The 12033-nt window shown below is 41.3% G+C and overlaps 1 protein-coding gene across 1 annotated transcript; it reads right to left on the bottom strand.

Moving 5' to 3' along the window:
* Positions 1-1181: 1181 nt before the first annotated feature.
* Positions 1182-10042, bottom strand: npffr1l2 (neuropeptide FF receptor 1 like 2). Its single transcript, XM_071536895.1, has 3 exons — positions 9700-10042; positions 2490-2589; positions 1182-2202 (listed from the first exon to the last, which is right to left on the bottom strand). Exons 1-3 carry the CDS (start codon positions 10028-10030, stop codon positions 1182-1184), a joined length of 1452 nt encoding a protein of 483 aa, XP_071392996.1. The 5' UTR covers positions 10031-10042.
* Positions 10043-12033: the final 1991 nt, after the last annotated feature.

Here is a 12033-nt window from a genome sequence, read left to right as displayed (position 1 = left end):
GTGTGATGGTCTCAGACAGGTGTGCGAATCGTGGTGACACGAACAGAACCCACTGTAAGCTGTTTATTGCAAGGGTGGCCTGAACCCTCCCTCAGCTGCCCTCCATAAAAAACAAGAAACCTAGAACCGATCATTGAAACTATATTGACATTTTGCCAAAAAATTAGTAAATATAATCATTGTACTATTGTGCTGAAATGAAGTACATTTCAGTTGAAAGATCCAGTATGTCTAAGATAAAAACAAGACTCACTGCTCACTTGAAATGTGAAATGCTTGTGCTTTTATGCCCATAGCCTACCCATTATCACATGCAGTCTTATTCCTCTGACCCACAGTTTTGGGCACGTACTGCACACAAATCACTTGCTGGACTTCAAGCAGCTTTGTATGAAGGAATACTGTGTGAAGGCAGCAAGATTTTTGTGCATTGCTTCTGTTCAATCCAAACCATTATCCCATCGAATTGAGATAATCACAACACCTAGAATTAGTCACTTCAACAATTATGTGGAGAGATCTATTCATAGATACTTTACATCACATGTACCAATTACGATGATCAATCAATTATTGTATGACTTGACACATGATGACTTTAATGAATTTTCTTTTTTTTAATGAGGTTTTATATGTGGCTGGATTTTAGATCACATCCACTAAAGGGAAACAAGGTAAGGGAAAGTCAGTGAATGTCACCATGGCCTTGATCCTTTTAAATATACACCTCTGACAACACTGTCTGAGTATGTGATGTTTGAGTGCTGTGATTCATGATTTTCTTTTTTTATGCACTTTGTCATTTTTGGATGGTTTTGTTTTGTGCTTTTCTTCTCGGTAGCACTGTAACAATCTGGCTACATTTTTAATGAGTTACTTTTTACTTAAGTCGATTTTTAAACCAGTAATTTTACTTATACTCAAGTCAAATTTCAGCATGTTACAGTACTTCTACTTGAGTAAGATATTTTTGTACTCTTTCCAGCTGTGATAGAGTGGACTTTCCTAGTACATTAGAATAACACATCTGAAAGCTTATATTGTGTGGTATTCCACTTTCTGTTCTCAGTGGTGACCAAACTGCATTCATACAATTCCTGATCAGTTTGTCTCTTTCTTGTGACTACAGGCCAGCACAGTAAAACCTCTCTTTGGTACATTTTTGGGTAGCAGTGTAAAAATTAATTATCCCATGCCTGACACACTGAAGCTGCCAATGAACTAATCCTCTCTGCCTCTTCACCAGTGATCCCTTTCTTTTTCACAGCCGCCATTTCTAAACCCTGCTCTGAGCTGCTTCCCTCTGAGTGGACCACCACACACCTCACCCTCGAACTCCTTTTCAACTCCAGCTCCAGACGAACCGTGTCGGTCAGGTTGTTGTCGTTATGGATTCGATTTTTCACTCTCAACACGAGATGGTTGGGGTTGCTAGTGGCATCTCTGAGGCCACTGCCTCCGCCGGGCCTTTGCGTGGACCTTCCTTTCTGGCCCTCTCTGGCCTTCCTCCACCAAAGCTGACACCTCACTAGACAGTAGAAGGGCCTGGACTTGCACACCGCCTGGAAGCCCCTCTTGAAGTTCTCGTTGTAGTAGCCGTAGATAATGGGGTTGATGCTGGAGTTGGAGAAAGCCAGCCAGTGGGCGAAGGGGAAGATGTAGCTGGTCAGAAGGTCCAGCTGGTCCCCGTCCAAGCCCGCATAGTCCGTCATCATCATGAGGGTCCAGAGCGGCAGCCAGGACAGCATGAAAAGCAAGGCCACCAGAATCAGCATCTTTATCACCTTGATCTTTTTCTGCGATATCATAGGCCGGCCGGCCCTCCTAGCCGGGGCCTGGCCCGTGGCGTTGGCCAATTGTGGCTCTCTGTTGGACACCACAGAGGTATAGAGTTTCACCCCAATGCATCCATACATCAGCGTGATGACCGTGAGTGGCACCAGGTAGATGTGGGCAAACAGCACCGCCGTGTAGACCTTTCTCATCTGTGGGTTGGCAAAGTCTTCGTAGCAGGTGTAGAGAGGGTACGTGAGGTTCAGGTCGTCATTGTAGACCATGTAATGGTACGGGACCCTCTCCACAGTCAGTGCCACCGCAGCAGGACACATTATGACCACTGCTAACACCCAGATTAATACTATGGCTGCCTTGGCAACAAGTAGAGTCAGTTTGGGTTGTAGAGGGTACACTATACAGCGAAACCTGTATTGGATAAGGAAAAAAAGAGCATAGCCACTAATTAGCCCCTATGGCTAGAGATGAACACCAATCCTAAACAAAACAAAAGAGCAAAAGAAAACATATACCGGGTGTTTCAAAAGTAGATATACAATTTTTAATACTAATAAAAATCATCAGTCATTTAGTCATCTGTGAAGTATATCTGGAAATTAATAATATATATAAAAATGTATACCTATTTTTGAAGGCAGTATATACATTTATATTATAAACAGATACACAGGTAGCAAACCATAACATATACTAACCTTTCAACAGCAATAGCCACCAGGGTGAAGACTGAGGCAGACACAGACATGCCCTGCACAAAGCCGCTCATCTTGCACACAGTGTTGGTGAAGGGCCAGCCTGATAAGACAATTCAAGATCATCAGTGGAGCATCAGGCAGTGTTGAGAGGAGAAAAGAGCCTGTTCCTCTAGAGCAGGGACAGGAAACTGGGAGGATCGAGCGTCTGCTGATTTCCATTCCAACCAAAGACTACAGCGGGTTATTTCACTGATTAGTTCCTCCTCTCTGGTTGGAGGTGTTAATCAGTGAACTCACCTGCTGTAGTCTCATCCCTGCTCTGGAGCATCATACATGTCAATAAGGGTCACTAAGAATTAACAGTTACCTTATTAAGCATTAACTAACCCTTAACTTAGTGACCCTTATTGTAAAGTGTCACCGACCTGCCTTTAGAATGCGTGTACCTTAGTTTCAATAGTTTTACTCAGTCAAGTGCAATTGTGCAAAGTGCAAGTGCAAGATAAGGAAAACAGAGATGTGCATTTTTACTTTTTGCTTTTAGTTTGTCAATACAGAAAAGGAGGAAAGGACAGGCTCTGATTTCCAGACAGGATGGACCTCAATTTAAAAGCGTTAGTGCCGGTCTGAACCAAGTTGTTAAATGGTAACTGACATCTTTCTTCCTGCACAAACAGAGTATGGCAGAGACAAGGAAGGCAACGAAACTTGTCAGGCCGTCAGTTTGAATAATATTAAAGCTACACTATTACGCTTTTTTAAGCTTCACAGCTTGCTTTTTTATGTAAACTAGCTAACGTTAACCTAGACAGGTAACAAACCAGTGGTCATTCAATTTGATTCACATCATTTTTAACCAACACTGAATAAATTACATTGAAGCTCCATGATCAGTGATGTCTTCATTCGATGTCTTCATTTGTAGGACAATTAAGATTAATTCTATTGGATTGATGATATAGGGTCTGTAAAAATAATATTGATCTTATTTTCATTTTTCTGGAGGATGACATGAGGATGACATGGCAAGTAACTGAGTGGAAACCACAACTTACTTAACTCAACAGGAGAAACACCAAGTTGTTTAAACAGTAATGTATGGGACTAGGTAAATTTTGCTTTACTGTTGTTTATCCATTATAGAATGTTCTAGTCTTTGTTTGCAGAGATCTACCAGTTAAAACACTGAGCCAGTGGCTTTGTGTAGTCCTAAATTATACAAATTAATAGGGTACATTTACTGAAGGCTATGTCCATGGTACAGTGTCAGTTATTTTTTAAAACTTTCGTATTCTCGAGGCATGCATTTGTTTATTAGTGCACAGTTGTCCTTGGCTCATACTACACATTTCTTTTATTTAGGCCTACATGGGTCTACTGTTGACTTTAATGCAGCAAAAGGTCCCTGGCAGATTGATTGAATGGGACACAGTGGGCGGCACGGCAGTTCAGTGGTTAGTACTGTCACCTCACAGCAAGAAGGTAAAAAAAAAGAAAAACTCTGTCTACACTTGCATAAATTGAATCTCCGCCCCGGTCCTTTCTGTGTGGAGTTTGCATGTTCTCCCCGTGTTTGTGTGGGTTTCCTCTGGGTGCACCGGCTTCCTGGCACATATATTATGTGGTAATGGGATAATTTGTTGCACTTTTGGCTATTGTGTAAGAACACAGATTTGATAGGTATTCTTGATAAACTTAGCGGAACAGCAGAGAAGAAGCTAGAAAAACTGGGAAATATTATTTATGATTACAGGATAGCAAGGTTTGGTATTGATGAGAAAAGGAAGAAAGTAGTTTCAGAACCAGTTAAGTCTAGGCGACAACAGGAGATTGATAGAATTATCCAAGAAAGGCGGCAGCTTAGGAGGCAATGGAGTAGGCTAGGGGTGCATTCCATTTGGCCAAAATGCATCCTCTCCTCCCTCCTCGCGGCCTCGTCTCCTTGCTGAATCCACAAGTGTAAGTAGCATTGACTTGTTATATACCATAAAACTTCAATTAATAGCCCGGGCTTTTATTTGCTTCAAACACTGAACTCAACCGGCCAATATTTGGGACAGGCGTCTATATGGGACAGGCCTTTAATTCCTTTTTAAGGCATGGTCGGAGGATACTCAGGTGTATCCTCAATGCGGAAATAATGAATGAAGTCAATTAACCATTGGCACATGCAAATATAAGCCCACCTCCATACCATTAGAAAACGTACCGACATTGGCAGAAAAAAATCCACAGGTGTAGTAAGTAGCCCCGACTTGTTATATATTCTTCAAACAGAAATAGCATAGGGTTTAAATGTTAGCCGAACATTTGTTAATGAAGGGTATATGTTACATGTTCATATACTGACAGAGCTGTTGTAGTTGTAGGATGTCAAACTTTTCCCAAATGGGCATCAGTAAATGAGCTTAAGGCTTGAATGTGATTACAGGGACAGAGGAGACACACCAGCTGATCCTCCTGCGCATAGAGAGGGTGAGTGGGGGGCAAGTAACATGAATCTTATATGGAGTTATTTTATACGATTTATCATTAATATGAATGACATTCCATGATCTAATAGGCCTGAATGAAATCCGTTCATTAGGTCATAGCCTGCGACTCTTTTACCATGCGCGTCTCTTTCTAATAGGACCTCAAGTCACCAGTGCCGGGCACTGGGACTGAGGATGGGGAGCAAATGGCTGCGGCCTGGCCCCGGTTCTCCCTCATGCATGAGGCCACCGGCGGGACGCCGACGCTCCCTCCTTTAACAGAGTCATGTGTGGAGGACCAGCAGCCGGAGTCAGCCGCTGTGCGCTCCCCATCCAGCCCCGATCCCAGTCCCCCTGGTGAGCAACCGGGGCCATCAGATGCTGCTGCCCGCTCCCATGTGTGACCTCCACGGCTTCCTCGGGTCCCCCGGCAGCCAAGAGGTGAAGAGGAGAGGGAGCGCTGCTGGGGTTTCTCCGGGAAGAGGCGGCCGAGGACGCACGGGCTGAGCAGCAGACGGAGCAATTTTTACCAGGACAGTAGATTTAAAAGAGATTGTTTTGTCCTGAGCAGGAGGGAGAATGTTCATTCTGATGCTAGAGACTTTGTTGACAATGAAGGTTAAAAATTATTCACATTTCTCAGGGGAGGAGTCCATATTGACACTTGGAAGAGCCTCTGTGGCACAGTTAATTACATTGAACAAAGTCCTGGAGTTGTGTCGGTTCTTTTCGATAAGGTCCGAAAAATACCGTGCTCTGGCATTTTTAACCTCTGAATTAAAATTTCTCATAGAGTCTCTTAAAATGTCAAGGTGCACTGTTAGTTTAGAAGCTTTCCACTTCCACTCTGCCCTACGACAGTCCCTTTTTAGGGCACGTATGCTGTCAGTTATCCACGGCAGGGAAACTTTAGAGCGTTTTCTCTGCTTAAATGGTGCAATTTGGTCCAAGGTCTGGGTGCAAGTATTATTATTAAAATTATTAAGGACTGTATCAACATCTTGACTTGAGCCAATGTCAACTGAGGAAGAGGAGAGACAGGAGAGCATCTGTGAATTTGGCCGCAGAAGAAGTATTAAAAATGCGAGAGCATACAGGGTTTGGCTTATTATTGGATAGACTATTTTGGATCACAGATGTGAACATTATGCATTTGTGGTCAGAGACACTAACATCTTTGCACAGTATATTGCCTATTGAAATACCATGTGAGAGTAACTTATAATGTGGCCAGTATTTTGTCACTGTCTACTGCATACCACATTTGAAATCAGTAATTAGGGCACTCACAATATTATTGTATATAGCTAAGAAAGCATAGAAACTGAGTAGGCCAACTTAAAAGCGAGTGTGCAGTATTCTCGTTACCTGGGCCCAAACCTCACAGGAGTAGACTATAAGTCGTCATCATAGGTTCCTGCGCTCCATCCTATGACAACTTATTCATCTACATACTGCCCCAAAAACCCCTCTGTCCTCTGTGATGCCCGTCCACTATGGAATATTCTTGCCCTTCAGTATGCCAGATGCCCTTCAGTATAAGCAAATTTATTATGCGTATTGATGTCATAATCTTTGCCATCTGGACACAAACATTTTGCAGCTGCTCAGGTTAATACAGTCCCCAATTGTGTCATTGTTCATACACTTTAAATGCATTTTAATAGTTTTCTCTTTGTTGCTCATTTCCTAATTGGGTCTGACGACAAAAAGAAAAACGAGAAGGTGACACCCCCGACGTTTATGGCAGGTGGAAGATTATTCCAAACACGTCCCTCTATCAGTGAAAAACAGAGTGATATATTCTTGCCATCATGGTAAGAACTATAAGAAGACATCCAAAACTGACAAGGTAATGTAGTGATTTATTTCTAGTCCCCAATTAGTCCAAATTTGAACTAAATCCATGCAATAAGTGAAAAATGACATGATCAAGAAGGTAAAGCCCTGCCTCCAGACTTTTTTTTTTCCTGCACAATTATGGCCAGTTTTAGGGCTGTCATAATTTTCCACCTCGAAGAATCAATTTATTCATCATGGTGATGCATTATTATTATTGTGACATTTCTGACACATGATTCAATTCACAGGGGTTAAATTTGACCCTGTGACCAAATTCCAGATGAACCGAGCAGTCTAGAACAAACCCTGAGATCAGTCAGTCCTCAAAAGACTAACTATCCACCTCAAATAACCTGGATGGTCTTACTTTAGCCCCTCTCAGCACAAAGAGCTCCCCCTGTTGGTCTAGTGTGTCTGAGCCTAATGACCCACCGAGTTTTAATTTGATTTTATATTCAATTCCATTCAGAATCACTAGTAGGCCTAGTCGCAAGGAAAGAATAACTGATGCCGTCAATTTTAATACCCTTAGGCCTATATCATTACACACACCCCCCCTTGATAATCAGCCCCTAAAGATGACCTCACCTAGAACCTTGAATATGGCTCCTTTGAATGTCTGATCTCTCTCTAATAAAACATTCCTCATAAACGATCTGATTTCGGACAACAACATTGACTGTATGTTTTTAACTGAAACATGGCTCAATACTGATGGATCAGCTGCCCTTATTGAAGCCTCACCACCTAATTTTAGTTTTTCACACTCTTTTAGAAGAGGTAAGAGAGGTGGGGGTACAGCAGCCATCTTCTCAGACATGCTTGGTTTTAAAGACATTACATTTGAGCAATACACATCTTTTGAATATCATTCTATCTTTTTTAACAGTCTGCCCCCTACACTGTGTATGACAATTTATAGGCCACCCAAACAATGCTTGTCTTTTATCACTGATTTCTCAGAAATACTGTCAATTATCCACACTATGACAGAATTATTATTTTAGGTGATTTTAATTTACATGTGGACAATCAATCAAACTCTCTAGCAATGGAATTTTTTAAACCTGCTGAACTGTATGAACTTCACCCAGCATGTTATTGAACCAACCCATAGCAAAGGCCATACCCTAGACCTTGTAATAACATTATGGTCTCACTGCCAATATTTCCTCAACTGTTGATGTAGGCATCTCTGATCACTTATGTGTCTTTTTTACTGTCAATAGCTATGTACAGCGAGATATTCCTGAGCTCACTGTGAAGAAACGCTATCTTACCGCTGAAGTGGCTGCAAATTTTATTGAACACTTATGTGACACTCCTGCAAACTTTTTACCCTCCTCTTTGTGATTTTATGTTGATAGTTTTAACAATAATCTAAGGACTGGCCTGGATACAGTGGCCCCCCTTAAACTAAAAAAGATACCCATCAACCAGAAACCTCCCTGGAAAAATTAGGAAATTAAACAATTAAAGAGAAACTGTCGAGTAGCTGAAAGGAGGTGGAGAAAAACTAAGTTACTTGTCTACAATCAAATTCTCTGTGAGCAGCTGATTATTTATAATAAGGAAATTAAGCATTCAAGACAATCACATTTTTCTAAACTGATAACCGACAACCGCAAAAATCCAAAAGTGCTCTTTTCCATTATTGATCGTTTAACTAACCCTGTTTTTACTATGCCTAGAGATTTATCCTCCACATCAAAATGTGAAGAGTTTGCAGCCCACTTCAGAGATAAAATAGACACCATTAGATCAGGTTTATGCCAAGACAACACTGTAAATTTTAATACCCCACAGCCATTGATTTTATATGAGGAGGCATTTGTCCTGGTTGATGCTGAGATGCTGGCTAAAGTTGTATCCTAACTGAAACTGTCAACCTGCTCTTTAGATCCAATTCCTACATCCTTTTTTAATCAGTTTTTAGTTCTATGGATGAGGAATTACTTAATATTGTGAACTACTCTCTTCAGATGGATGTTTTCCCCACCGCTCTTAAAACCTCTATAGTTAAACCCCTTCTGAAGAAAAGTAATTTAGACACTTAAGCTCTCAACAGTTATAGACCAGCATCCAATCTTCCATTTTTAAGTAAAATTTTAGAGAAACTTGTTTCAAGTCTCTGCATTGGCTGCCTGTTGTTTCAGAATTGATTTTAAGGTCCTTTTACTGGTTTGTAAAGCTCTTAATGGCCTTGCACCCAGCTATTTATCAGACCTTCTCTTAGCCTACGAACCAACCAGAACCCTCAGGTCTTCCGGCAGTGGCCTTTTAATCACTCCAAAAGTCAAAACAAAAACCCTGTTCCTCGCCTCTGGAACAGCATCCCAGAAGACCTGAGGGCTGCTGAGGGTGTTGACATTTTTAAAAGCAAACTCAAGACCTACCTTTTTAGTCTAGCTAGGTTTTTATTTATTTTTATTTTTTATTTAGTTATTTTTTAATGTTTTTACCTGTATCTTGTTATTATCTTGTTTTATTTGTTTTAATGTTGTCTCTGGTGTTTCCTTAGTTTTACTGTGTCCTACCAAGTTCTCATCTGTGAAGCACTTGAACACATTTGTTTGTATGAAAAGTGCTATACAACTAAAGTCTGATTGATTGATTGATTGATTGATTGATCTGCATGTCCAAAATACCTGAAATCTTGAAAACATTAAAATTCATATTTTAGCCATTCTGTTGACACTCTCATCCAAAACAATTAACAATTAGTGGACAGGTAGGGGTGCAGTGTCTTTCTCAGGGACACGTGGCAGCCGATAAGATCAAATCTGCGACCTTAACATTACAGTACTGACTCTCTAAGATCTAGGCCCCCCTTTGTACCTTAAACAACTCTGACTTCCCTGCAGGTGACACTCAACACACTGGCGAGTCGTTACCTGTGATGAGGTTGTCCACCAGCGTTGTGGGGATGCAGAAGATGCCCACCAGCAGGTCACTGACGGCCAGGTTGAGGATGAAGAGGTTGGTGACCGTGCGCATGCGGCGGTTTCCCAGCACGATTAGACACACCAGGATGTTCCCCACCATACACAGCAGAAAGATGAAGAGGTAGGCTAGGATGTAGCTGGCAGCCACATGCAGAGAGTGTTGATAGTAGGGGAAGTAGGTTGTGTTGGTGACGTTAGCCTCATCGGGGCCATGGTGGCTGGTGTTAGAAAGAGCTGCGTTGGAGGCTGATCCCTCCAACTCCATCCCTTCCTCCTCCATGTTGTCCAATATCTCAATCCTTCATGTAAACAAACACTGCAGTAAAAAATCTGATGGTGACAAGGAGAGGTCATTGAATTTGGAGGCAATATATCCAAAAAAATCTTACCTGATGTTCACTGCTTAACATTTGAAAACACACAGGAGATTACTCCCTCTAAAATGGTACTATGGCTAGCATGAAAGTAAAACTCACTGTTGATTATTACCTATCTTGAGCCAGAGTGTCTAATTTTCGTAATGTTGGAGAGTAATATACGGACAGAAATGTAAAACTTCAAAATGTCTCCATTGCCAACTGAATGCAGTGGTGCATGGCAGAACTCTTAAACGGATGTGTTATTTTCAACACATCCGTGTGTGTTTTTGAGTTCGGAAAATTCCACCCTCAGATACTCTTACACTGTTAATTCCAGAAGTTATTTTGTAATGAAGTGTTGAAATTTACTCTTTTAGTGTACCCACTTTCTCTCAATCTGCCTCGTCTACTTCTACTTCTGTTAGTGATTTCCTACATTTCCCAGAATGCCTTTCGACAACCCCCAGAGAATGTGCCTGAGCATTTTGTTGGGTTTTAGGTGTAGGTGGAGAGAGTGATGGCAACAACGATAGCAGAGTGAGAGGTTTTCCAGTTGAGAAAAAGCAACTTACTCAAAACACAAAATGTCTAGTGGCTGAATTGCAGAACGGTTTATTCTAGTGATGCAGCGAACCGATGTCACTATATGTCACCGATGTCACGATGGCAAGTTGCTTAATGAAAAGGTAAAGCTGGTAGGGGATTAAATATAAAATTGTCACAATCAACCAATGAGCTGTGTGTATTGTAAAGCGACATATTGGTAGGAAATACTAGTGACATCATGGGAATACCATGAATAGGCTAGCTATAACTATACTAGACTACACAAAGTCCAATCTATTAGTTTTTGTTTTCAACAGCTGTTACTGTATTATTATTTCTGTTTCAAAAGGCAGCTGCTGTGAATTCTAAAGGCAAAAACACAATTTTCACAATAGAGTACATGTTGTTTTTTTGCAGGACCAAACAAAATGAAAAATACAATAAAACCTCTAATTTATAATAATGAACACATAACTGTAAAACCTGTCGTTTACCATTGATGTTTTGAGAAAATGTTTCTACTATACTATACTATAGTATACTATACTATACTATATCGCAGCTGCACTGAAAATATCTTGAAGTGAAGGCATGTCATCTATTTTTCACCAGTTATACATGGGAATAAGAAAAATACACCACTAAACAAAAAAATGGAGCTAGAAATTAAAGTACATCATCAATAGCTGTTTTCAAACAGTGGTAAAGTGCTTTAGGGTGTATTTTTCCTTGAAGAGTGTATGATGCAGGTTTCTGTGGTTATATCTGGTCTGATCAGTTGTCAACAGCTAAATGTGTGAACAACATTTTGGATCAGGTCTTTATTTCTGGTGTGGCAAGTGGGGCGTGAACATGGGTGCTGCGGCGTAGAGCCAGCAGTGGTCCATAGGGACAACGAGGGAGACCTGGACCTACCATAGTTAACCACTCTTTATGTACAGTATGTCTGTGTTTCAGTGGTCTCACTTTCAACCCATTATTGTTGTGGGATAAGAAGGAAAAAAATCACTCTAGTGCCCCTAAATTAAAGCCTGGCTACATTTTGGCTCTAGAACAGTGGTTCTCAATCGTGGTCCTCGGACTCAAAGCCCTGCTGGTTTTCATTTACCACCTGCGACAAGGTTCAGACTTTGCTAGGACGGACAGACAGCGGACCACGGTAACTGTTGCCAACAGAAGGCTTATCCTCACAACCATAGGCACAAAACAGCCCGTCAACAGCAACCTGAGAAGAGAAAATAATTTTTGGGGCAAACTGTTCACCACTCTGCATTTGCAGCCTGTGATAGAGGGTCGTGAGTAGGCATCACTTTGTTTTAAGGGGTCATGAGAACCGCTGCTCTAGAGGAGCTCACTGGACCTATTAAGACCAACAACG

This window comes from Centroberyx affinis, unplaced genomic scaffold (genome assembly GCF_046629955.1).
Source record: "Centroberyx affinis isolate AG114_WGS23_722 - 3 ecotype Tasmania unplaced genomic scaffold, CSIRO-AGI_Caff_v1 ptg002955l_1, whole genome shotgun sequence".
In the NCBI taxonomy this organism is placed as follows: domain Eukaryota; kingdom Metazoa; phylum Chordata; class Actinopteri; order Beryciformes; family Berycidae; genus Centroberyx; species Centroberyx affinis.
This window is presented reverse-complemented; position numbering and strand designations above follow the sequence as displayed.